This window comes from Hylobates moloch, unplaced genomic scaffold (genome assembly GCF_009828535.3).
Source record: "Hylobates moloch isolate HMO894 unplaced genomic scaffold, HMol_V3 SCAFFOLD_2, whole genome shotgun sequence".
Lineage (NCBI taxonomy): Eukaryota > Metazoa > Chordata > Mammalia > Primates > Hylobatidae > Hylobates > Hylobates moloch.
The window spans coordinates 174,589,863-174,617,206 of record NW_026652277.1 but is presented as its reverse complement, the minus strand read 5'-3'; the positions used below and the strand labels follow the sequence as shown (position 1 = coordinate 174,617,206).

Genomic DNA, 27,344 nt, shown 5'->3' with positions numbered 1-27,344 from the left:
GCAGCGTGGCACTTACGGTACCGTTGGTAGGAGCCAGGAGCTCGCTCTCTGACAGGAGTGGATGCATCTCATTAGCACATGAGTTAATGGGTTAATCTTGTTGTTGTTGTTTTTTTGATGGAGTTTCACTCCTGTCACCCGGGCTGGAATGCAATGGCATGATCTTGGCTCACTGCAACCTCTGCCTCCCGGATTCAAGAGATTCTCCTGCCTCAGCCTCCTGAGTAGCTGGGACTATAGGCGCGTGCTACCACAACCGTCTAATTTTTATATTTTTAGTAGAGACGGGGTTTCGCCATGTTGGCCAGGCTGGTCTCGAACTCCTGACCTCAGGTGATCCACCCGTCTCAGCCTCCGAAAGTGCTGAGATTACAGGCGTGAGCCACCACGCCCAGCCTAAAAAACAATTTGTAAAACAATGTATGGTGTTCTGAGTTGTTTGAAGAATTCCTTAGTAGCTCAAGTTAAAACAACCGTACCATCTCCTGGATATCCTTTTAAACATTGTGGTTTGGTTTTTTCACATTCTGGCCTTTAACGCGTCTTGAACCTATTGATATATATGGTATGAGGTTGATCAGTCAGTTGGCCGGCGCCAGTTGTTGCAGGGGCCACCTCACCCTGCTGTTCTCTAACAGCTTTGCCCTTTCGTGAGCCCCACACAGAGGCAGGCAGGTCTCCAGGCTCTGCTGCACCTGTCGCACCCACTGAGTTCCTCTAACGCTAACGTAAGCACCGATATCTCCCTGCCGGGGCTTGTCTTTGCTTCTGTGTCTTTAAAATGGTGTTGGCCGTCCTTCAGCCTTCAAAATCACTTTGATTTAAATTCAGAAAAAATCATCCTTTTTGAATTATGATTTTATTAAATTTACAGATTGACTTTGGAAAAATTGCCATATTTACTGTATTAAGATTTACTTTAGTCTTCTTTTATATCTTTCAATAAAGTTAATCATCTTTTCTGTAAAGACATTACACATTTTTGTTAGATGTATCTTTTATGGCTTATAAGGTTTTTTTTCTTCTCCTTTCTCTCTCTTACGATTGCAAATGCTATAATTTAAAATTATTTTCTGCTGGATTGCAAAAACTGTTTGCTTTTGAATATTACTTTTGCATCCCTAACCTTTCCATACCCTCTTATTCAAATTAATAAATTCTCTGTAGATTCTCTTGGATTCTGTAGAGATTTATACTATCTGTGAACCATAGCAGTTTTAATTTATTCTTTCCAACTTGTTTACATTTATTTCTTTTACTATGTTCTTTATGATTTTATAACTTTTAACTATACTTCTTTAATACTCCCGAATATTGTTCATCTGTTCTCTGGAATTCTTGGCTCCAGTTTTGCCTTTTTGTGTGTCTTCTGCCCATTGCGCAGGGTGGCCTGCTGCCTGGGTTCTGGGGCTCCTGGCTGTGCGTGCACTCAGAGGCCGCTTCCTCTCTGTGTGCTTTCCCCGTCACTGTGGTCCCCTTTCAGGTGGTCCCTTCAGTGGAGTTCTGGGTTTGTGACTTAGGCACGTTCCTGGCACCAGACCAGCTGTCACATTAAACTTCCCCTGAGCCACCATTGTCATTATGAATTCACACCCAAACTCATGGAAGGCACAGGCCTGGCATTTTCAATGATCAGAGAAGACGTAAAATCCATGTACTGTTAACCTGCGCCCAGGGCGAGTTTGATGTCTCCCATCCTCTTCTCGGCTGGTCTGGGCTTTCGTCCAGGCTTTGTGCTCCCTGCTCAGGCCTCCCGCGGCAACCTCAGGTCCAGCTCTTCCCCTCACGGCCGCCCCATCCTCCTTCCCTGTATCTCCAGCATGTTAAAACCCAAGCTTGAACAGCAAAAAGACCACCAGCCCAATGAAAAAATCGGCGATGGGCTTAAGTAGACATTTCTCCAAAAGAGAACTACCAATGGCGGAGAAGCACATGAAAGGCTATGGCTGACCCCCTCCTAGGTATGTACCCAAGATTGTTGAAAACAGGTACTGAAATAAAAATATGCACACACTTGTTTATAGCAGCACAATGCACAGTCGCCAAAAGATGGAGACAGCCCGCATGTCCATCAACGGATGAGTGGACGCACAAACTGTGGTGTAAACACACAACGGCATGTTATGTAGCCACAAAAAGGAAGGAAGCGTTGACACACCCTGTAACATGGACGAACCTCCAGCACGTCATGCAGAGCAAAAGAAGCCGGACCCAGAAGACCCCACGCTGTGCGGTTCTGTCTATACCAAATGCCCAGAGCAGGTGAACCCGCAGAAACAGCACGGATTGCTGGTTGCCAGGGACTGGCAGGGCAGAGTGGGGAGCAACTGCTTCATGGGCATGGAAGAGGCAGATGTTGGGAATTACCTGGTGACACGTCATTGTGAATGCACTAAATGCCACCTAATTGTGCATCTTAAAACGATTAATTTTGTTATGTGAAATTCACCTCAATATAAAAAAATTAAAACACAAAAACAAGAAATCTAACCTGGAAGATTACAGAAACTGAAAATGTCCCCCGGATGGGCTCAGAGTCAGTGAGGGGACTCGATTCTCTCTCTTCCAGTCCTCCTCATTTCTGGAGCCTGTGGGTTAATCCTTCCTTCTTACAACTCAGCTTTTCGTTGAACCGCCTTTTTTTGGTTTGTTTTATCCACCACTTCTAGTGGGTGTAGCGAGATCGTTCTCGGTCATGTCTGCCTGGCGTCTTGCTGGAAGTAGAAGTCCTCTAAGCTGTACTTTCTCCACGTATTTTTGCATGGACCTGGCTCCCAGAGCCGGATGGTAGAAGAAAGAGTGGTGAGCGCCCCAGCCTCCTCTCCAGCACCGCTGTGGCTGGGGAGAGGCACACACCCTCAGTGGCTTTCACAACCACCCTTCCCAGTGATCAGATAAAGCCAGCAATGCCCACTGTCACTTCCAGTTCTGGCCCTCCACGCGTGTCTGTCTTCCTAACTGTCCACAGTGGTTCCTCCATCGCGAGGACATTATCCTTTGTGTTGAGTAGTCCTCTCTGTGCACCTTTGTCTGCGCTCAGTCTGTGCCCCGTCGCGGTTCCGAGCTGCAGCCATGGAATCCCAGAGCTCAGACATGTGGGTGGGTGGACAGCATCGTCATGTGTCTGCGTATCCACCGCGCTTTATCTAGAGTAGATCCCCAGGCTGCAGCCCTGAAGCCAGCAAGCGTCTAGGAGAGACGGTTTCTTGGCTGATGCTGCAGCCTCAGGTAGCTGACACTTCAGAGCTGACAGAAATCCAAATAAAGCTGGCAGGTGTGGGGAGAGCTGAGCACCAGCGGATGGAGAGTCGGGGGTCATGGAAACCAAACTCAGCCTTCCTACAACGTGGACCCTGTGTAAATTAGCATTTTTCTTCTTCCAGGAGCACATCAGTAAGATTTAAGAAAACCAAGGCCTATATTTTGTTTGTTATAACAAAATATAACAAGTTTCCAGGATTTCATTGGCTGCACACGCCTGCGAGTGTTCTCACTTGCTGTGTCCTCTGCTGCCATCTAGTGGTAGATGTGTAAATTTGCGAGGGAAACTTTTGGGCACTTAAGAGACGCCCCCAAAACCAAAGGTGGAGCTCCTGAGGGCTGTGCATGGTGCCAAGGGGTGCGGGGGAGGGCTTTCAATGAGTGTGTATTTTTTGGAGGAAGGGTCCAGGGTGTTTATCAAAGCCATCAAAGCCATTTAAGAATCAAGACTGCCCCCCAAAGTCTGGGTAAAACCATTTTAAATTAACCATTTTGGTAACTCCCATGTGATTTCAAAATGGTAAAATGGTAAAATTAGTTGTGTAGCCTAATTATGTATAAGAAACGGAACTCTGATGATGCTGAGCGCAGGTGCAGACTGGGCAGGTCACATCATCCTATGTAAAAATATCCCCAGTGCCACCTGCCGTTTCTCCTCTGCCCTCCCAACCCTAAAAGCTGGAAGATGGGGCTCATCCAAAACAAAGGACAACTCAGAGCTATTGAAGCACCTGGGGATCCGACTCCTCAGAGATCACAGACAAGAAGCACACATGCCAGCATTCTCAAAGAAGGGCGAGATGTTTTGGGGTCCTTTATGCTGCTGTAATCTGGGAACGCCTTCATTTTCCCCACATCGTCATAATGCTGATGTTCACTGATGGCTACTGTCTGCTGGGAGCCCAATATGGGCCAGCTCATTTTTTTCTCCCACCACCCCTGTGTAAGGAACTGTCTTCCTCAATTGTACAAACAGGGAAATTGGGGCTGAGGAGTCCAATGACTTGCCTAAGTTCTGGTGCCAGGAAATAAACCCTGGCTGGCTGCTAGGGAGGCTGAGCTCCCCACCATGGGCGGTAGCATCTTGGGAGAGCTTAGCCGCGTGGTGCTGGGATGGGTGCAACAGGAGCAGGGACAGTCACAGCATTCTCAAAGACCCACAATAACCAATGCTAGGACGCTCGCTGGGTAAAAACAGCTGCACCACTCCAGCCACATCGCCACTTGAAAGTGTCCAATTTTCTAGAATCCCATGCACCAATTTCACTGAGAAATTCATAGCTGATATTGATTCTATCAACTGCCTGACCATGACTGTCTAAATGTGTCTTTTGAGGAATGTGCACAATCTTCAAGATATTCTGTCATCTGGTAAGCAGGGGTGCTGTGAGCACGCCGAACACCTTTTGTGTTATAAAATTTGGTTGTCAGCTTTACTTACAGTCCAATCGTAAAAGACCCCTGAGGATCAAATGAAGCTTGGTCATCCAGACTACGACCCCAAGTGCCACGAAAGCAATGATGTCTGCCTTTCACATTCCTCCCACAACACTGGGTCACTTTCTAGACTTTAAAAAAAAGATTCAATCCATATTGTTTTCCAAAAGGTTGGCGAGTATTTGTTTAGAAATTTCTGATAGTTTATTTCAAATCAATGAAACACACAAAATTATTTGTCTGACCGTGTCCATTTATTTTCTGCAAGCATGCTTGGCTATTTGACAAGTGTCCTCTTCATGGAATACCCCAGAGGACGATCATTTGCACAAAGTGTTTTATGTCATCTCAACGGTAGTTTTTTTTTCTTCCTGGTGGAGCTAGCCATGATGATAATAAATTCATGTTAAATGTATTTCGACGATAATGTGGTCACAGGTATGTAGCAGGATGGACAGATAAGAGGAAGGGGACAATAGCGGATTGCAGCCAGGTGCAGTGGCTCACGCCTGTAATCCCAGCATTTCGGGAGGCCAAAGCGGGTGGATCACCTGAGGTCAGGAGTTCCAGACCAGCCTGGCCAATGGTGAAACCCTGTCTCCACTAAAAACACAAAAATTAGCTGGGTGTGGTGGCGGGCGCCTGTAATCCCAGCTACTCAGGAGGCTGAGGCAGGAGAATCACTGGAACCTGGGGGGCAGAGGTTGCAGTGAGCCAAGACTGCACTACTGTACTCCATCCTGGGTGACACAGCGAGACTCTGCCTCAAAAAAAAAAAAAGAAAAGAAAAGTGGTTTGCTTTAGGAGTCAGGATTACCTGTGGGGGCTCTGACTCCCCTGTGATGGAAAGCCCCTCATTAGGGCACACTGGGCGTTCCTGTGGCCCCTCTTCCCCCTCTCGTCACTCCTGTCCCTGCCTCCTTCTCTACCCCGCACAGTCACAGATGCTCCAGGGGAGGAGATGGGATTTGTAAGGGGAGTCCTCTCCTCTCGTGTCCTGGATCGGAAAGGAGTAGTAGAGGAGCCGGGATTTCCTTCTGGAGCTGGAAGCTGCCCCTGTTCTCTGCCCACACAGGGTTGGCCCAGACGTGGAGCCCGCACAGCAGGCTGACCATGGTGTAGAGAGGATGGGTGTGGGGGCCAGTTAGGAGGAAGAGAAAGGGGTGGGATAGCGTGGCTGCAGAGTGGCTGGAGAATCCTCGTTTAATGTCCAAGTCATTCCAGATTCTCCTGTTTAATTCAGGGGAGTTGACAACATTCTTAATGTTGTTTGCAAGGTAGAGAGTCCAGGAAGTGAGAAGGGAAAGACAGGCAGTGATTCTAAACAAGACAATATGAAAAATTTAGTGATGTGTCTTTTTATGGGGGACCCCAAGCACCGCATACCCTGGATGCACAGTCTCAGGTATGTCCCCACGGCCAGGCTTAGTAGCGCCATCTGTGGGGCACTTCCTTTGAAAAGCTGGTTGCCCTGAGAGTAGGTCATGGAGTGGAATGAGGTGACGGGCGAAGGCACAACATTGTGGCACATTTGGGATTTTCATGCTGTTAGGTATTTTTCTGTAAAAGCGTCATTTATGTTCCATCAGGTCTCACCATCTTTTTCAAGTTATAGAAACAGAATCAAACCTTCTTAAAATTGGCAATTTGTTGGCTCACACCATTGAAAAGAGATGGTTTCTGGTGGGTCTGAATCCCAGGGTCCAAAGCTGTCAGCAGGACACTGAATTTCTCTTCCTCCTTGCTCGACTCCATTCTCAGGCAGGCACATTTCCAAGGCAGGGCAAGCACACGCCCCAGACTTAGGTCATCTGCCAGGCTGGCCATCCCAGGACAAGGGGGCTGATGGCTCTGCGGGAGCCCTGCTAGGGCCTTTCTCCTGGTGGTGGGGGGCTGGGGGCTGGGGTCATTCCCACCTGGACTCCATGGAGCTAGTGTCCCATAGAAAGAAAGGGAGCGCTTGCTAGGAGGGGAGAAGGGCTGCTGGGTAGAAACCCCACATAGGCTCACCATACATGCCCAGTACAATACAAACAGGTACATAAATGGCAAAAACAAGTGGCAAAGTCAGCATTAGAAACTGTATTCCTGCCAGTTATTAATTACCGTACAGTTGGGGACATAAAACAAGAATAAACACACAGAGCTATGATTCTCACCTCGATAAACCGGCCGTTTGTCAGCTGTGTTGGAGGACAGAGGCGGTGTAGGCTGAGGTGAGAATAGGCACCCGCGGTGCAGGGGTTTCTCTCAGGGCAGAATCGCTGGACCCCTTTCCTCATGGCACACTCGGGAGAAGCCAGCCCCAAAGCTGTGCTGACTCATGACAACCGAGGGCCATGCGAGGCAGCAGAGGCCGCCGGCATCTCCCGTTAGCCTTCTCGTTTCATTTAGATGGTGATTCCAGTGCTCTGTCTTCTGACACTTGAACCACAGTCATCAGTAGGGGCAAAGGAGATTTCATTTGAATTCTGGCTTCTTCCTTCATCTCTTATATCTCAGTGGGTATGAGCTAAGGAACAGAGAACAGAAGAGAAATGTGGCAGGTAAAGCCTAAAGGAGAAAGTAGAAAATGGAAACGTGGCCCCTACATTACTGAACGTGCAGCAGTAAGGGTAGCCGTTGTCTCTGCTCTCAACAGTCCTACAACCACGTTGCTGAGTAAAATCTTCGGGTCACCTCCAAACCATGCTGGCCAAAAAGAGGCTTGGGAAGAAGAAAGGCCTCCTGGACACATGCGCTTCCGGGTTTAAGCCCTGGGACCAAGCATGAGTGGAATTTTAACGAGGTGTATGCGAGCGTATTGCAGGTGAAGATGAAATCTACAGATTAAAATAGCTGGAATGAGCCTCTTCCATACTAGAGTTTAGAGTCACCTGAAAGCATTTGCCTGCTTGTCACTGATGTGCAGCTCAGAAGATAAATGCTGTACATTTGGAGCTTGAAAGAGTGACTTTCTTTCCGTTGAGGTTTGAGGTTGGTGATGGGAACACCATCACTTCCTTTGGCTAAATTTTAAAAGTTGCACAAAAGTCGCAAGTTCCTTTCTTCTGTACGCTTTCACTATAGGGCTTCCTGAACGCGAAAGAAACTCCTTCAATTATTTAAAATTATGTGGAGATTAATGTTTAGAAACAAAAAGCTCACAGGCCTGGTGAGTATGGTAGTAATGCCCTTGCTAAGGAAGTTGCTCGCTGTAAATATGTCCTGTGACTTACAGGAATTCTTTCTTCGTTTCCATTTTCGCAGGGCAAAAGTGACTCAGCTGCCTCCAAGACAAAGGTAGCTGGATCCGCAGAGGTAAGAAGCATTCCTGTGGGTTTGTTTTTTTCCATGCTCATGTGAGTTACTTTTTTTTTTAAGTTAAACATGAAGTCTTCTTCAATTTATTGAGTTGTTTCACGGTGCCCAGAGTCCAGCAAGGCAAGCTGTGAAGAGCTTTTAGAAGGCTGGACCACTCCACAGGAAAATGTGAATTTTTTGGCATCCTGTGGGGAATCCGAGTGCTTTGTGCAGTAATGTCCTTGTACAGCAGGGGCTGCCTTGCGTGCTAAACTGAGGATGTCATCTTGCCATGCATTATGATTTGAGTTTGATTCTGAATCTGTGCATCACTTTATGTCCAATATTCCTTTTAAAACTACGATGTGCCTTCAAAATAAGCTGAAATTACCAGAGGCAGAAGGGGGCCATAACTGCGAGGCAAACATGGGGTGCGGAAGCTGCCTGGGGCTGTGTCTGCCCTTGGGGTTTGCAGGTTGGTGGCTGACCAGCCGTCAGACTCTAGTGTGTGCGGCTCAGCAACAGCTTTCCTAGGAATTAGGACTAAAAGAGATAATTTTAGATGGAGGTAGATTTCTCCTATTTCAAGCATCTATCTGGTTTTAATACCTTTATTAATAAGACATTTTTAAAGATGGTTTAATGGCTGTTTTCAGTGCCCTGGGCTGCAACACTCAGGTGAAATGTAGTGAGTTGGTAGTCACGCCACGTGCGGTTGTGATACCGTGGGATTGATCATTTTTGGGGCCGTGCCTCTGCAGCGGTCACAGCAGGCTAGATGGGCCTGCTCCTTGTAGGTGCCAAACGGGTCATTGGAAGTTGGTTTCTGGTTGAGCTTATGTTCATCTACATTGATACCTTAAACTACGCTGTAGTTCATGTGAAACAAAAATACTCCTGATTTTCTGGCAGCTTTCCTGAAGCTAAAAAGCAAAAATATAATAATAATAAGGTTAAAAAGGTCTTCTGAGAACAGCATGAGCTCTGCCACAGGGGTCTTGCTGGGCAGTGGGTGGCCCTCGGGGCTGCCCAGGGAGGGCGTTGCACAAGGATGAGGCCGCCTTTTCTCAGCCCTGTTGCCGGGGCCTGCAAGTCCCTGACGGGAGAGGCTGAGTCCCACCTGGTTTTAGGTGGTCCCAAATCCTGGGAGAGAGCTCCCTACTGCATTCCATTGCCCACAATGCTTGACATTTGAATTCCACTGTTTTACTTTTTCCATACTCGTGGTACTACTATCTGGTTCTGAACGCATTTTGCATGAATTGAGTTTCCTTATTGGACGTGGAACTCGTGTTTTGAACTGTATGGTTGATGGCAGCCGTGCAAAGGTGAGGGGTGGGCACACAGAATCTCAAGCTGGTTCTGACTATTTCAGCTAAGGGGTTAGGCAAATGCCTGAATCCCAGTTTGGATTACATCCTAACTTAAATCAACTCAGCAAACAAGGTCTGCTGGGGTTGGAGGAACACAGTCTTCTATTCCTTTCTCACAATCTCTTGTCAGTCTGGTCCATAATCTGTCCAAGAAAAAAAGAGTCAAGCTGTAATTGGTGATTCTTAGCGAAACTTGATGTGGCTTTATCCAAATGTGTGAGGAACTGTGTTTCTTGGCAAATGAAAAAGTTTTATTATTATCTGTATCATCCCAATCCACACCTAGCCTGGGCACTCCAAATAAAGATGATGCGTTCCAATACTGGGTGTTTCTCCTCTCTTGGTCACAGCAGTGAACGTTGGGCCAATGGCACAACCATGGGTCTGGTGGGTGCTGCACACTGAGTTCAGGGCCGGGATAGGGTGTGGGTGCCCTTGGAGAGTCGTTCCTTCCTAAATCAACAGCCAGGTGGGCACAGGCATTAACCGTAAGTGCCATAGTTGGAACTGGAAAGTGTTCCCAGGAGAGCGGCTGTTTCCGCCAGGACCCTGTGTCCAGTCACACCCTAGGGTCAAAGCATGGGAGAACCCCAGAGCCATGTGGCCGCAGGGTCTCTGTGGGCTGAGGGCCAGCAAAATCCCCTCCACTGCCTTTAGGCCCAGAGCAGGTGAAACTCCTGGCAGTGTTTCCGGATTCACCTTGAATTTGATAGGCAGGAACCCGTAGGTTCAGGATAAAAAAAGCAAATCAGATCTTACACAGCATCACCCAGGAGCAGCCCAGAAGTCTGACAAGGTAGGAAGGCAGCAGTGATTGCCAAGTGAAGGCTTTAACTCTCCCTCTGCCGATCATTCTGGTTTGGTTTTGTTTTGTTTTCCTCTCTCTCTCCCTCCCTACCCACCTCTCTCTGTACATATTTTTTAAAAGACTCTACAAAAGTTGATGTTCAACAGATTGTTATACCAGTCTCCTGCTGAAACTCCTAACACAGACTAAGCCTCTGAAGCAGAGGCAGGTGCCCCTGCCGCTTGGCTAAGGAACATTGGGCCGCTCACCAGGACGGTCCCAGAAGCGTGGGTGGCACTAACACCGCAGTCAGCGTCTTTCATGGATTTTGCCTAACAAGTCCTGCAAGGTGCCTCTAGTTTCACAGCTCATTGTGTGTCCTCTTTCTCCATCATGGTTTCACTCTTTATTTATTTGCCTTTATAAAAAAATGACTTTTAGAAAAGACACAAAGGAGGTTCCAGTTCCAAGGGGAGGATGTTTTGTTTTGTCCATACCCAACCTCAACCAGAACGGGGGGAGCTCGTCCAGGGCCACTGCTGCCCGCTGAGGCCCTCTCTGGGTTTCCTCCTCTTTCTTCCCTTTTCTTACGGCTTTGAAGTGAACACATATGCCCTGTTTGACAGAGCTGCATTGATCCATCATCTATCGATTGGGTGGGACTTGAACAAAGAAAAAGTAATTGTTCCTCAGATTTCCTGCTGTTGGAAGGACAGAAATGTGAGCAGTCTTATTATGGTGCAGCGGTGGCCAAGGTAGCGATTTTACATGTGGGGACGCAGAAGCAGACTCCACAGTCGTGCAACAATAAAACTCCCAAGGTTTGCACCCAAACAGTGAGAGCAGGCTCTGCCTTGGTTAGCAATCCCCGCACACACTCTGTGGCGGCCGGCTGCCTGACACCAGGGTGAGTGTGTGTGTGTGTGCGTGTGTGTGTGTGTATGCGCGCGCGTGTGTGTGTGTGTGTGTGTGTGTTTGCAGAAGTATTGTCTTTAGTTCTTAATAATTTGGGAAACAATATGTTCTTTTGTCAGGTAACCTGATATGCAAATAAAATAATGAGGTGACAAAGCAACTTAGGGAGCTGTAGTGCGGGGGCTAAGCCTGGAACCTTGTGAACACTCAACACATTCCAGCCGAATGTTCACCCTTCCTGGGTCCCTTTGAGGCTTACTGGCAAGTGGAGCCCAGTCTGAAGGGTTCCTGGGTGACAGCAGCAGCCCTTAGCTGAGTCACAAAATTAATTTTCCGAGTATGATCCTGAAGGGAGCGCGAGCTGGCTTCTCCTTCCTTTTTGTCTTCCTCTAACCACGCTTTCACCTCTGGACCGCATTGATCTGGACCACATTGATCCGCACGGCCTTTGTGGTCTTGGCTAGAGGAGTGATTTTTCTGTTTTCCTCTGTCTTTTTCATGAAATCGTTCCGGGCCTCTGCCTTGCATACTGAAGCGTGTGAGATGGTAGTCGCAGCTGTATATTGCTTTTTGATGGCGTTGCTCATGGGGAGGTGATAGGCTACATTAAAAACTGGGCAGAATCTAGGGAATAAAATACAAAAGTCTGGTTCTTCAGTCTCTTTTCAGAGACAAAAATTCCACGGTGGAGCTGGCTCTTCCCGCAGGTAGCTGAGCCCTTCCTCTTTGCTAGGGCAGCCCCCAGGTCGGAAGGGACCTTCATTCACTCTCCTGGCGGTGAGTTGGTGCAGACTTCTGGGTGCAGCAGGGTTCGGGGGTGGGGAGGCACATTCCTTGGACTTGTAAACAAAGGCGAGGGAGGAGAGGCACGTTAGGCCTGCAGGGCCAGCAGCTGGGTCTAGACACTGTGGGGCGAGTGGGGTGCTGAGGGAAGCTTCCAGAACAGGGGTGGCAGCAAAAGGAAATACCTGCAGCTAAAAATGAGCACCTCGCAACCTCTGTGCTCTTCTGCGTTCCATCCCCAAACAACCGCTGAAGAGACAAATTCCGTTTCATTCCTGTAGTTAGTTGAAACACTGGGTGGGCTTTCAAAATCTGTGCATTGCACTTCAGCAGAAACTAGTGCTGTAGTCAGAATTAGAATTTGAGCTAGAAAAATCCTTTGATTGAGGTCATACTTATAAATGTCTTTTTGGGATAGCTGGAGAAAAATCAAACATTAATTTTAGGGGAAAAAAAAGTAAATCCAAAGTTTTATCATATTCAGCTATAGCCCACCTCCTAACTCCCATAGAAACAGGCAAGATTTTTAGAAAAAGCTTGAAAGGAAAACACACATACACACAAATCCAAAAATTACCAAGGCTTTTCATTAAGTTGTACGGCTATACGTAATTTTTATTTTCTTCATTTTTAAAATAATTTCCAAAGAAATCTATATTACTAGTACAATAATTGTATTTGAAAATTAAATATAATTGAAGTTATAGGCCTAAAGTTAAGGCTCAGCTCATCCTAAAAAATTTTTAAATAGCACTATACTCATTGGGTGATGATACGGTACAGATTTAAGTTATTCAATATATCTTGGGTTTAGTAACGTGGATAAGTCTTGTATCTCAGGCAATTTCACCAATTGAAGGTATCCTCTATTCAGTGACATGAAAAGAAATATTCAATCCACTAATCAAACAAGTCACTGCCACTTACCAATGCAACCCAAAAGATGTCATCATGATAATTATACACCTCAGGCTGCCCAAAGGGAATGTTTTGTTTGGAATTTGTAATTTACCCTGAGAATTTCTCATATCATAATCACAGCCATTATGATATTGACCTTCAGTGAACTAGAAAGTGGGAAGTGTTTTGTTCGTAACAGGCTGGAGGACTGTGTCAGCGTGAAGAGAGTGTATACTCAACCTCCCTTCCCCTGTTCAGAAAAGCTGGTAGTCACTGAGTGCCTGCCATTGCCCCAGCGAATTTTTCATAATCACTGTTTCTTTATATTACTATTAGTATTGCCATTTGACAGATGAGGAGATGAAGCCCAAAACAAATTAAGTAAATTGCTCAGTTGTGCATCTAAAATGTGATGCTTAGCCCCATGTCTTTCAAAAAAGTAAGATGCTCTTTGAATTCTCTTCTTTAAATGCCAGCTCCACATCTTACACCTTCTACACCACTTTAAGCCAGCACTTTCTACATCAAGGTCTCAGAAAATAAGAGCTATAGGGAATGCTGGTTATCCTTTATAATCTACTAAAAGTTAAACAAAGTCGTTATCTTGTTATTACTCCAGGATTTATTGAGCCTCTATGTCTTGGAGCGTACTGCGCCCGTCCCTGAGCTGTGGATGCAATAAGGAACCTATTTCACCCCACACTAAGCGGGCAGCAGGGATCTTGGAGATGGGAGCAGGTGCAGGGGCCACAGCTAAGGAGGGCTGGCTGTGCTCGTGGCCGTGGGTCATCACCACGCGTCCCGGAGCGTCCTCTAATTGAGGGCTGGCGTGCTGGGCGCACCTGCTGACCTGCAGCCCTGGAAACATCTGGGAGCTTCTCATGGCACTCGACTTTGTGGAGTCCAGTGTCAGGAGCACTGTTTATGAGTCCAGAGATGCTGCACACGCTACCCATGCTGGCCGGCCACATGGAGGCTCACTCCAGGGCTGTGGCTCTCTTCACATGGCCTAACTTCTGGGTCCTTTCCTTGTTCAGCACGGTGGCTGTTCCTCCTGCCACCTGCCCTGGAGCTGGCAGGGAGGAGAAAGCCCGGGCTGGAGCTGAGAGACCCAGGCGGGGTCGCCCCATTGGCCATTTGGTCTTGGGAAGGTCATACCACCTCCGTGGGCATATGTTGAGAGGACAGAACTCGGTAGAGAGAACGTCAAGGCTGCGGAAGTGCTTTGTCATTCCTGCATATGTGTGTTGATACACATGTATGTGAACACACACACGTTGTGTAGTGTGTAAATGCGTGAAATACATAGCATGTGACTGTAGCATGTGTTTACACAGGTGCTTACATGGCTGTAGGCGTCACCGTGGCGGCCGCTGTCCCAGTCCCTGTAGCACGTCTTCCTCGCGTTGTCAGGGGTTGCGGGCTCCTGGCTGCAGGCTCCTTCTGGTTTGTTTTTCACAGAGTGAGGGCACCCGGCTGTGCCTGGGGAAGTGCAGCCACACTCAATGTGGTCAGTGACAGGGACCCTGACCCCTTCCCAACCCCCTGCTCCTTGCCCCACTCTGCTTCCCCACCTAGGCCTGGGGCATGGCCTCCTCCAGCCTTCCTGAAACCACCCCTGCCCGCCTTCTCACTGTGGCTGGATTTCACTCCTTCGGCTTCATTGAGCTGCCTTGTGAGGAGGGAAGTGCGGGCCCCGTGTTGTTACACCTGATCCCCGCGTTCCAGCACCTCCTCAGAGCTTGCCATTCTCAACACCTTCCTTTAGGAAGCACCTGCTCCTCGGCCACCCTGGGCAGAGCCCTCCACTCTTCCTCCCGCCTCACAGTCTTCCTCTTCACGTGCCCCCTGGTGTCCTTCCCTCTGCCCATCACTGAAATGTCACTGGCCTTAAATGACCCTGACCACACTGTGGTGTGCGATCCCAGGGGTCTTCCCAGCTCTGAGCTCTGAGCTCTCTCACTCACGCCCTCCCCAGCGGGAGTGGAGTCCCAGCGCCGCGTGGTTCTCAGAGCCGGCGGCGATGCAAGGCACAGGGCACTCAGAAGCCCCGCACGTGGCGATTCCTCAAGCTCACAACTCCCCAAACACTTCGCGTTCTTTCTAGCTGAACAACAAGAACCCTAACAGAAGTTGCTTTACAGCAGGTCACGGACAGTGTTGTGTCTGCCACACAATTCAGCATCTGGTGACGGACACAGACAAGGCCGGTCGTGCCGTCGTGGATCTGAAAACGATCTTTAAAGGACTGCTGGGTGCGGCCCTCTTTCTCGAGGTACACGGGCAGGCCCAGCTCTGGTTTTGCTGGGATCGTTTGCAGTTGGTTATTATCATGGGGCCCTTGGGACTTGATTTGTAACAGCGAACTAACAAGGTTGCCATTCATCTGTGTGGTGCCTCACTACTTACAAAATGCCTTTTCTCAATGCTCTTATCTGTACAGGGAGGAGGTAAAGAAATTGACAGCTCTTTCTTAATTAACTTTTGGTTTCCAAGGTTGTTCCCCCAAGGAAATCCCGGGTTCCCTTTCTTGCTCCTGTTTTTCCTTTGCTTTTCTTTGGTAAATCGTTACAGAATACTCACTATGTTCTAAGCACCTTACAATGCGACCTCGTTTGACCCTCACAACCAGATGAAGTAGTCATTCTCATTACCGCTCTCTCCCATTTTACAGATGAGAGCATGGAGGCAATTAAGTTGTACCAGGGGACACAGCCAAGTAGGGGAGTCATGGATTTGAACGGAGCCATGTGGCTTTAGGGTCTTAACTGTGATTCTATGATGCAGACATTTGCTGAAATCAAAGATAATTTACTCTTGCAATTTATTTTGTGGAAATAACATTTTTCCATTTTCTTAATGTAACCCTTTAATGACTCCAAAAGAATTTAAAATTATTCTTGGCCTTGCTTTTTCCATGCTAAGCGAATACCATCTAACAGGCTTCAGCTAAGCCTGGAAACCGAACCTGTAAGGCAGGAAATGTGGTTCCTTCTATGATCCTGATACTGCTGCTAGGGCTTCTCAGTTACTGGGTCCCAAATATTTTTAGCTTAAGACTCTCTGTTTGAAATGTAATTACAATAAGTCACAGACCCCACCTTATAGTAGCTATATTTTTGCTATCCGTGCATTGAGGAGAGCTGCTGAAACCATCAATGCCTTCCAAAGAAAACGGAACTTTATTCATGCTTGCAGCTGTTATCACAGAAGCATGTGAAACCGTTTCTTTGACCTACGGAAAGTCACTTCTGTACCTGTGTTTCCACCTGTGCTCTGCAGTAGCCTCGGTGCCCACAGGCCTCAAATCTCATGGCGCAAGGCTCGGGTTCATGGCTTGCTCCCCTTTCCTTGTTGGCTCCTGGAAGTCGGGGCAGAAGTGAAGGTCGTTTCCTGGGAGTGGACAGGATGGGAAGGTGCTAGTCTTTCTTCGTGGAGCTGTTGATTTATTTACCTGTGAACTGGGAGCAAACAGGACTTTGATGTGAGGCTGAGTCTCTCAGGGACCGTGGTGCACAGCAGGTTGTAACTCTGGTGCCGGCTTACAGCCCGGTGCGAGATCCTGAGTGATTCGAGATCAGCTCCGTAAGGGAAAATGAGGCCAGTTTCCCAAGATGCTTTCACTCAAGAACATGACTTTACACACTCCATGTACCAGGGACTACGCCAGGTGCCATGGGGGAATTTGAACTTCATGTTCCCTCCTCTGGTTAACATGCACACACACACACACGCACATAGACATACAAACACACACATGCACACTGCATGAACACACACATGCATACCAATTGCCTTGAACGGTGCTAAGGTTGAGCTGACATGGCTGAGTGGTAAAGAGAGGCCATGATTCGGTTTTGCGTCTGAGGGAGAATGTGGTAAAACATGGGGAGACTGAGGGAGGGGAGGACGCGGGGACACCACTGTCCTAGTGCCTGGGATGTGTGGCCTCTTTGGGCCTCAGTTTCCTTTTGGTGAAACCAGTACCTAAGGTTTCTGCCACTTGTCTTGGTCCAGATGGGACAGACCGTGTACCTCTGTGGTGACACCAGGGCCTCCACGTGACAGGGCCTGCTTCTCACTCCTGTCTGCAAGGCTTCTTTCCCATGAGGTCACAGGCAGGGCTATCCTCAGCCACGTTCTGGGAGGTCCAGGGGGCTGGGAGACGAGACCGCCCCATCTGGAGCTCTACCCTCCCTGGACTCTTTGTTCTCGCCGTGAGTCTGGGGTGCAGGGGATAACTTGTGCCTTCAGCACTGCCTCAAATGCGAGCAGACACTTCCCTTCCACTCCACTTCCAATGGGGAGGACGCAGCCATGCGGTCCCACCTTCCTATCTCCCCGGGCCTAGGAAGGGGAAAGGTACAACTCACTCCCAGTGATGTCTTCAACACCAGCTGAAATCATCCGTCTGATTCTCAATGGGTCCAAAGATATGGAAGTGAACTACTAGGTTTTTCAGAGGAAGACACAAAATATTGCTTCCAGGCTGAGATGCTGATGGTCTAATGGAAGCACGAAACAGATGCTTTCTGCTGTGTCGTGGTTATTTATTCTTTGGGCTGAATTGTGTGAGCATTTTGGTTCTGCTGCTGGAAGATGTATGCTCACATGACAACAAGAGCAATGCTTTTAAAGCCATAGCCAATACACAGTAATAGCTGCTTTTCACCAATTAGCCAGAGATATTTTCAGAATAGTGTCTTTAAAAATGTATTTGGTAGATGAGTAAGCCGAGATGGTTACGATGATTTCCCAGGGCATAAAATAAAAGGCAGCCAGATGTGGTGGCTCATGCCTGTAATCCCAGCACTTTGGGAGGCTGAGGCGGGCGGATCACTTGAAGTCAGGAGTTTGAGACCAGCCCGGGCAACATGGTGAAATCCTGTCTCTACAAAAAATACAAAATTTAGCTGGGTGCGGTGGCGCGTGCCTATCATCCCAGCTACTTGAGAGGCTAAAGTACAACAATTGCTTGAACCCGGGAGGCGGAGGTTGCAGTGAGCCAAGATTGCACCACTGCACTCCAGCCTTGGCAACAGAGCAAGACTCGGTCTCAAAAATAAATAAAAGGCAATTTCTTGCCATCATCACCACGACAACATTCAGTTCACAAACTCACATCCACCTGCAATTAAATGCCATTAAAAATGAAAGGTTTCCATTGCAAACCCACTAGCTCTGACGTGACCACCATACAGCCAGAGACGAAAGGCCTGATTTATTTTGCTAATGCACTTTCAAAAGTACCAAGTCCTGGTACTTTTAATTCTTATGGAAGTTTGGATTGAATTGCATTTAGGATAACTATAAATATAGATACCAAAAACCAAAAGACTGTAGGTGAGGATTGTTTTTGCCAGTGCATTTTGCTAATGCACTTTCAAAAGTACCAAGTCCTGGTACTTTTAATTCTTATGGAAGTTTGGATTGAATTGCATTTAGGATAACTGTAAATACAGATACCAAAAACCAAAAGACTGTAGGTGAGGATTGTTCAGACCCTTTGCGTCTCCATTTCCCCCATCCGATTCTCCTTTCCCAACTCAGTATCCATGCACGTCGCCATCAGGCTGGAAATGGGAAGAGGGATTGCCAGTGAGCAGGCTATTTTAAGTGATTCCAGCAAAATATGTGGTGCAGGAAAGAGGAGCATTTTTGGCTGAGCCATTTTCAAGCTTTCCCATGGCTTGCGCTAATCTAACCTGTGCTAGTTTCCCGGGAATGATAGAACCAACCTGGAGTCCTCACAGTCTCAAACCAGACCGCGATGGGGGCGGGGGCGGTGCCCACGTACTCTGTGCGATGATCTTACCACCCTGACATTCAGTAGATCGCTTTGGTGAGTTCGTCTTCGATGTAGTTCAATTGCTTTGTTTGACTCGGTTATTTTTCCTTTGGGGATTAGACCAGCTCAATATATCCTTAAAAGAAGATGTTTACACAATTGTAAACACAATTTCTTAAGAAGCCTTTTAATTTTACTCTGTGTGCAAAATTACCTAAGGAAATATTTGTTCACCAAAACGAGTCCACTTTCCTCTCTCAAAATCGCCATTCCCCAGGTGCCCCTGCTTTGCCTAAGCTGGGAACATCGCCCTACATGAGCTACGCATCTTTGCCAACCGATTGAATAGGGTACGGATAGCAAAAAGAAAGCTTCTGTTTTTATTCCCGTGTATTTGAAACAATACCAGGGCCCCAACACCACACCCTCAAACAAAAATTTAGTAAAAATTTCTAAATCTCAATCAAGCCTGAATACTACATATTTTAAAATTAAAACGAAGTATTTATGAAGGACCACAGAGTTAAGTTTTCAGGACAATATTTTATATTGTCCTCCTTCGACACTCAGAAATCCCCTGCAGTAGGGCTTCACAAAGCACAAACCTCTCTGTACAATGGTGGGAACGGCGCTGCGTTGACCACTGGGTGAAGATACGGACTGGGCTTGGCTGTGTCTTCTGCAGGAGCTGAGGCTGCAGCCAGCCGTAGACGGTGTGAGAAGACGCCAGCAGTGTGTTTCCAGGAAGCAGGAGGGCCTATTTCTGTGAAAGGCTGCACATATATTTTAAGATTCCAGCATTTTCAAAGGGTAAAATGTGGATGTGGATTTATTTTAGGGAAAAGAAATAGAACTGGGATTGTTTTAAAGCTCCTGATGATTTGACAGAGAGAAGTCAAGGCTGAAACACACCAGCAGTGCTGAGACCCAAATAAAATCACGCATACGAAATTTGGTGAGACTAGAAAGAGCCTTATTTTCTATTAATCTCCCCGTTGTTATTATTTTGGGCCAGCAAAAGTAGCAAAAGGTAATTGAGAAATTTTGGAAGACAGATGCATTTTCTTCTGTTGCCATAACTTGGCCTGTGAACAAACAGTGCTCTATTCTCAAAGTAACAACTCAGAAGTGTGACCGTTCTGCTTAGAATTAATATTTGCCAACGGCTCCAGAATAGAAAAAAATGTGTATATAATGGCAGATGTGTGGCATGTGTTTCTAAAAATGTTACATTATAAGTTCTTAATAAAGTTCCTATAGTGGAAAGCAGGGTTAAGAAAAATGATCCCTTAGAAAGTCCCTCAGAAGGACTGACCAAAGCTCCTTTCAGTTGTTATTTACCTGAAGTATGTATGTATCTGCGTAGACCACACACACCTGCACACACACAGGCACACACATGCACGCGCGTGCACACACGCACACACACGAATGCAACATTGACCTGGGATAAATGAGTTTTAATCAGTTCTGCATTCAAGGGAAAGAACATACACCATGTGTGCTCTGGAAGCCACGAAATGGGTGAAAAGTGGTTTTGGTAGAACCCGTTTCCTGAAATAGCAACCACCGGAGAAAGGACAATTGCACTTCAACTATTTCTATCTGATTGGGAAGGAAATATTCTTTATCTCAATGTCTTGCAGTAAGGAAGGGGTGGACAGGGCCCCATCTTTTAACACTGCACTGCCCTAAATCAAGGTTATTCCTATCCATTTCTGTCTTAAATTTCCTCTTTGCCTTTGCTTCCTTCTTTTCATGTCCTATGCTTTTATATCTGTTTATTTCCACACCTGCATCCTTAGCTGTGGCCTCTATTGTCTGTCACCTCAAAGGCGATTGTCAGTTGGTAGGTCTCTTCTGTTGCATCTGTAGGTTTTCAGAGGAGAAGGCTATTTATGTATTAACAAGAAGCTATACCAGTAAACAAAGGAAACTCCACCAGTGTCCTGGGTCTGACTCTGAACCTGCACTCAGCAGCTGCCAATCACACAGAGCCCTGGACGCTTCTGGCGGAAGCAAGGCAGGGCTCCATGGCAAGCGAAAGCAAGAAAGGGGCTGATGTTCTGGAAACGTGGGAATTCCGTTTTGATCAGGAAAACAAAGCAAATGTTTATGTTAGCCAGAGAGGACATATTCCGAGTTAGCCCGGGAAAAGGTTGTAGAGAGAATGTGCGTGCACGTGCACGTGCCTGTGTCTCTGTGGCGGAGGCATCATCTGGAGGGGTAATATAGGGAGATGCCATCCTCGCACTCTTGCTGTGCATTCATTGACCCAGCGCCACCTAAAGAAATAAACAACCATTTTCATTTATCTTCCTCCTACCACTGCCTCCTCCTTTCAGTTTAAATGACACAGAGAAGGACTGAAGTGTCTTTTCATGCACTGCTAAGGCACGTTGCCAGCCTGGCTATGGGCAGGTGGGCAGGTGTGCATTGAGGAGGACCTCAGGCCTGCCCCTCAGAGTGTCTTTGATGGTTTCTGACATTTGATTGCCTCTAAGTGACGCTTCTGCTTTGCTGGCTTCTGCCAGATGTTGTGTTCCAGCCTACTGGGATTCAGAGCAGCATGAGTAACTTCGCATTCGCATCAGAGGAGATGGCCAGCCTCGGGGCTGAGGTTTTCTCAGCTTCTCTCCTTTGCTTCTGAGTTTGCAAAGCAGGGGTTTTGTCTGCAGCCAGAGCATTTCCAACTCACAGCTGGTGCCTATGAGGGGCAGGACTCCTGGCTTGGGAATCTGTGGCTGCCTGGAGAGGGGTGAGGGGAGGGAAGAGGAGGTGTGCAGGGTGAATGCCTGGTGACGAGGGCGGGCACAGCAGCCCAGGAGGTGATAAAAGGAGTGGCGGCTGCCCTGGCAGAATGGCTGGACGGCAAGGGGAGCCCGGCCCCCGGGCCCTGGGGAGCGCCTCATGATGATCAGGCTGCCACACAAGAAGCTGCAGAGACTGTTCCTCAGAAAGGTAAGGGAGGGCTCGCGGGAAATGGGGTCCCAGGGAGCTTGGCAGTTTTTATTTACTGCTGGGAAGTCACGGGTGTGACAGAGCTCGGGCAGCCAGGGGCAGCTGTTTTCTGGGCGGAGTGGAATGGCACAGATCATGAACACAGGTCTCGGAGCGGTGCCAACAACAGGTCCTCAGGTCTGGCTGAAGTTTGCCTTGTTTTTAATTTATCTTGTGTTTGAGGGTGTGTTTGAGCCCAAGAAAACTTAATGTTTCTGTTCCCAAGTGTATTTTCACAACTGAGGGGAACGGTGTCCGTAATTTTTCTGCAAGTGCGGAAGCAAAGGGGAGAAAATATGACAAAGCTGACGTTTATTTTTACTGTTACTAAAAGGTGAAGTTTCGGGTGAAGAGAACCAACTCTTCAAGAGCTGGCAATTTGCCCTTTAAAAAATTGTTTCTGCTTTTTTTTATGTGATGGTGAAATGTGCATAAGATTTTTCAGTTTTAACCGTTTTTAAGTTCACAGTTCAGTGGCATTAAGTACATTCACACTGGGCAGCCACCACCACCGCCATCTCCACGACGTTTTCATCATCCCAAACTGAAGCTCTGTTCCCATTAAACGCTCTTCATTCCTCCCACCGTTGAGGTTGCCCATTTTATTTTAGTATTTATTTTTATTTTATTTTATTTTTCGAGACGGAGTTTCACTCTTGTTGCCTAGGCTGGAGTGCAGTGGCGCATCTCGGCTCACCACAACCTCTGCCTCCCGGGTTCAAGCAATTCTCCTGCCTCAGCCCCCTAAGTAGCTGGGATTACAGGCATGCACCACCATGCCCGGCTAATTTTGTATTTTTAGTAGAGACAGGGTTTCTCCGTGTTGGTCAGGTTGGTCTCGAACTCCTGACCTCAGGTGATCCACCCACCTTGGCCTGCCAAAGAGGTGGGATTACAGGTGTGAGCCACCGCACCCAGCTGAGATTGCCCATTTTTAAGTGAGTTAACCCAAACATGTTTATAATCACATGTAATCACAGTGCATCAGATTAGAATCCAAACCAGGTCATGCTAATTGCTCCTACAATCTGTTGAGAAATTGCTGTTAAGTGTATCTCATGTAATTCTTTTTAAAAAGAAAAAATATGAAATACAGTGTTCTAGAAATCACTGACAGACCCACGGGTATAACATTATTTTGAAAGAAAATCTGTGACTTTCCAACGTGTGCACATTTTTTTTTTTTTTTGAGACGGAGTCTCGCTCTGTTGCCCAGGCTGGAGTGCAGTGGCGTGATCTCGGCTCACTGCAAGCTCCACCTCCTGGGTTCATGCCATTCTCCTGCCTCAACCTCCCGAGTAGTTGGGACTACAGACCCCAGCCACCACGCCCGGCTAATTTTTTGTATTTTTAGTAGAGACAGGGTTTCACCATGTTAGCCAGGATGGTCTCGATCTCCTGACCTCGTGATCCACCCGCCTCGGCCACAAAATATAATTTTAAGAAATATTTATATTTTATTTTGAAATTACTCCTGGAATAATACTATTTTAAATAATTATATAAGGTGAATGAAAGTTGTTTACTTCAACTTTTGGAATTAAGAAAACTGAGCATAAAGAAAACAAGTGGCTTATCCACACGTGACAAGCACAGACAGGTCTCTAAGTGTGAATGCCAGCTCTTTACCCAGCTCAGCCCTGAGTCTGTTACATCTCGACATCAGCTTCTCATGCAGTTGTTTGCTTTGATTTAAATAAAGCACATCAGTGGGGGTATTTCCTTACCGACACCCCATCTTATGTCCAAGATGTCAGTAAACTGGCTAAGCCAATCAGTAAGTGTGTCTGTTTAGGTGAAGGAAAGGAGGAGGAGGAGTGGTAGGAAGCTGGGCCCGAGCACAGCAGCCATGGTGCATGTCGAAAGGACCCCCAGCCCTGCCGAAGGTGGGCCTGGGAGAATTGCTGGATTCTCAAGGAGTGGAGCACAGTAGGGCAGACTGGAACCATAAAAACAAAACAAGCAAAATGAATAAATAAATAAACCCCAATTGTGTAGGTAAACACATCTCTTTCTGTTCCGAGCCCTGCGAGAAACATCTCCTGCTGGTCCTCCTAGAGAGGCCACCGTATAAAGGAGTGAACACCCTGGACAGTATCCATCTAGGAGGTGCAATGCATCTCTTCATAAGGTTTTTGCCATGCCCGGGGTTGTAGGCTGGGGCAGTAAGTCTAAAACAGAAAGCAGAGCAAGCACTCCTACCATGCATCCACACTGCAGAAGCCAGCAAGCTGCCCTCGGAAGATCTGCCTTCACCCCAGGGGCCATCTGAGGCCACCTAGAAGTATGCGTGGCTGCAAACCTCCGGGCCACCCTTCGCGGCTTTGGCTGAGGGAATCATACATTTGTTGGAATTCGGTGGCCCTGGGTCTGGGCTCCTTGACAAGCACAGATCATAGATTTCCTGTGCTCCAGGTTCCAAGGAGGGGCTCGTGCAATCTGGAAGCTGGAAGGGGTCGTTGAAATCACACAGCCCAACCCCTTCGTTTCACACACGAGGAGGCTGAGGCGGAGAGTTGAGATTCCTGACCCAAGTTCACCCGGTGGCGAGTCAGTGACAGGGCAGGGCCTGAACCCGCCGCCCTGGACCCCATCTCAGAGCCCTTCCCTGAGACCACAATGGTCAAACATGGCATTGGGAGGGTGCAGCACACCAGCCTGAGAACTGGGAAAGGGACCTCTACCCGTCTACACTAACCGGGCCTTGTCATTTTCTGCATCTGATGCTTTGACATTGGTGGGGATTAGGGGGAGGCTTGCTGGCCCTGGAGTGGCTGCTCCCCCGGGCTTTCTAATTCCCAGACACAGCAGGCAACTCACCCAGGAGCCCACTTTTCAAATGCAAACCGACCAATCCAGATCCCACCCCCACCACCTTCTTTATGTACTCTCACGCTCTGGGCCACATCTTCCTGCCCTCATCCTCCCAGGGCCCAGTACCAGCCAGCGAGGGCAACGCCCCGTGCAGCAGCGCCCACGGGAACTGCCCATACCAGCCAGTCCCACGCAGGCTCACCCTGGCTCACCCGTTCCTTCCCCGGAAGCCACGTGAAAGGCCCCTGCCCAGGCAACCCTGCACCCCTCTGCCTCCAGACAGGCTCAGTGCATCCCTGAGTGGTCCCCAGGGCTTGGCCCCCTCTCTCGGGATCTGTGAATAACAAACTCTCTTTTCGCTGACAGTTGTCTCCTGACCTGTTGCCCTGCCACACCTGAATAATAATAGAGTCTAAGTTTTAAAACACTGTCAGTTGTTTTTAAAACTGGTAGCTTTTGTTTATTCAAGATTCTTCCAACATACGTGGCGTGGGAAATGCAAAAATAGACGAGAATTGTGTCTGAGAAACCACTCCAGGCACTGAGGCGGTCCCAGGCATAGTCATCATTGCGTGCACCTTGGGCCTCAGGCAGACTGAGCTCTTGTGTGGCTGGGGCTCGGGGCTGGATTCTCATGGGAAGACGGACAGCACAGGAGAGCACTACAGATCAAGTTCAAGCATGGCCAAGGGCATTTCCCAGAATTTGGGTTCCTCATCATGCTTGTGTTGGGTTAGTACGTTTCTGACAGTCGTCTCTCTTGACATCTCGGGGAAGTGGGTATCTTCTTGTAGAGGGTCCCAGAGCTCTTGATCTGTTTTCATTATGAACCGTGATAGCTCATGGGCAACGCAGCTCAGTGCATTTTCCCAGTTTCATAGTTGCTAATGACTGTTTAACAACCACAATAAGTGTAGCAATAAAGGCTTTATTATAATAACACAACACATTAGCACAATCTAAGTAACAGTCAGGATGTGTTTGTAGGGAGGTGACAAACCTTCATAATAACAACAGTTAACTCTATGTCCCTGTGGATGAATTTTTAAACTGCTGTGTGATTTTATTATCAAACGCATCTGAGTTGCTGTGTGTGTTTGTTTTTACACTATGATGTCATAGTATTAATAGATAGCTGTGGCAGAACATGTAGAAAGGTCAACACAGTGATTTTTATATAAATACAGGACATTTTGTGTTGAAGACAAGAAAAAAATTCCAACAGCATTGCACGTTTTAAAGTATATTATTGATTCTTTACAGAGGTTAATTTTCTGAAGTTATAACTAAAATTTTATTTTTAAGGAGTTTAGTGAAGAATGGACAGAGAAAGTCAGTTATGTGCTGCTGTATAAGCAGAGGTGGCGTCTCCTTGTTCAGCCTGAGGAGGACTGTTCTTCCCTTGCGTAGATTCTTCTTCATTGGGTGCTTCGGTTATACCAGCTGGGGACTGGGGTGAAACCATGAACAAGATAGATGGAGCCCTACATCTGGCTTAAGTCTGGCAGGACAGCCAGCCCCTTTGCTCTAAGTAAACCACACACTTCCTATAGAAACAGGGTCAGCGGCAAAGAGGAGTTTGTTTTTAATGCCACATAAAGGGAGTGGTGTCTTGTTTCTGCCCTCTGCAGTGACTAAACCCACAGAATAAATTGCTTATAGTCGGTAGGAATGGGCCCTGCATTTCACAGCAAATAAATCCAGGTGCAGAGTTAGGGGACAAACATATTTACCTACTCAGCAGAGTATACAAGGCTTAACACAGTGGTTAGGGATTGGGCCACCATTACCCCAAGAATCCATCTACTTGATGCAGATTTTACCAAGAAACCAGCAACAACAAGCACAAAACTATGGGGAGAGTCAGAGGGAGAGGCTAATAACTACACAAAATGGTGTGGGGACAGCAGGTGGGAGAACCAGGTTCTGATCCGTGCTTTACCTTTGAGAGAAATCAGTTCGCTCTGTTAGTCTCAGTCTTTCCTTCTTTTAAAACACAAGGGTTTGAGCAAATGACCTCTAACACCAAGAATCATCCTCTTCTATAATAACCTTAATCATCAATATGGGTCTGTCATCTTTGAATTAAATTAAATATTTAATAACCCATTAATGTTCTTAGCTAATGTCACCTTTTGAAGTGACTATATTCCTATATTTTTACTAATTATAAAATAAGATTTTGAAAAATCTCTCTCTGCCTTTCTTAAGGTTTCTCTTTCCATTTATTCTAAATTACCTCTCTAGACTTCGGTGTGTCCCCTCGCTCTTGAATGTGAAGCTGAGGTTGGTAAAGGATGTGTAGTCTGGTCTCACTCTTCGGTGACTGTGGATGCGCTTCACAGACCTACGTTTCAGAGGCTGTTTACTCTGTGTGATGTCTTCATCATATCATAGAGGACCCAGGTTGTGGCTATACCGCCCAATTTGCTAGGCTGGCCCATCTGGAAGGTCACAGGTTATTAATGATTAAAATAGTTAGAAACAATGTCTTTATTTAAAATAATAAGCATTGATTTTATCTAACTTCTAACAAATGCACATGAGGCATTGAATACCCAGGATACCCAGGTACAAATGGACCTGGTGTCGCCTTTGAGGTCTCAGGTACTCCTCGGCTGGCCTGTGCTGGTCCCTTTGTCTTCTGGGGCCCCTTTCTCCAAGGAGTCTGGCCTCTGTGCTCCACGGATTCTGGCTTCTGTGCTCCATGTTTTCTGGCTTCTGTGCTCCACGGATTCTGGCCTCTGAGATCCACGGATTCTGGCCTCTGAGCTCCACGGATTCTGGCCTCTGTGCTCCACGGATTCTGGCCTCTGTGCTCCACGGATTCTGGCCTCTGTGCTCCACGGATTCTGGCCTCTGTGCTCCACGGATTCTGGCCTCTGAGCTCCATGGATTCTGGCCTCTGTGCTCCACGGATTCTGGCCTCTGTGCTCCACGGATTCTGGCTTCTGAGCTCCACGGATTCTGGCCTCTGTGCTCCATGCTGTCCTTGCTCCACAGG

At 47.4% G+C, this 27,344-nt stretch overlaps 1 protein-coding gene across 3 annotated transcripts in view; it reads left to right on the top strand.

Moving 5' to 3' along the window:
- Window positions 1-27,344, top strand: part of RPS6KA2 (ribosomal protein S6 kinase A2) — a 456,813-nt gene that overhangs the window by 84,395 nt on the left and 345,074 nt on the right. For 2 of the 3 annotated variants that reach the window (XM_032162339.2, XM_032162329.2), the window contains one exon: window positions 7,948-7,998. The exons of the other annotated variant lie outside the window; for it this stretch is intronic. In XM_032162339.2, coding sequence (XP_032018230.1) covers window positions 7,948-7,998 — 51 coding nt within the window. The remainder of the gene's footprint in view (window positions 1-7,947; window positions 7,999-27,344) is intronic. 3 annotated transcript variants of the gene reach the window in all.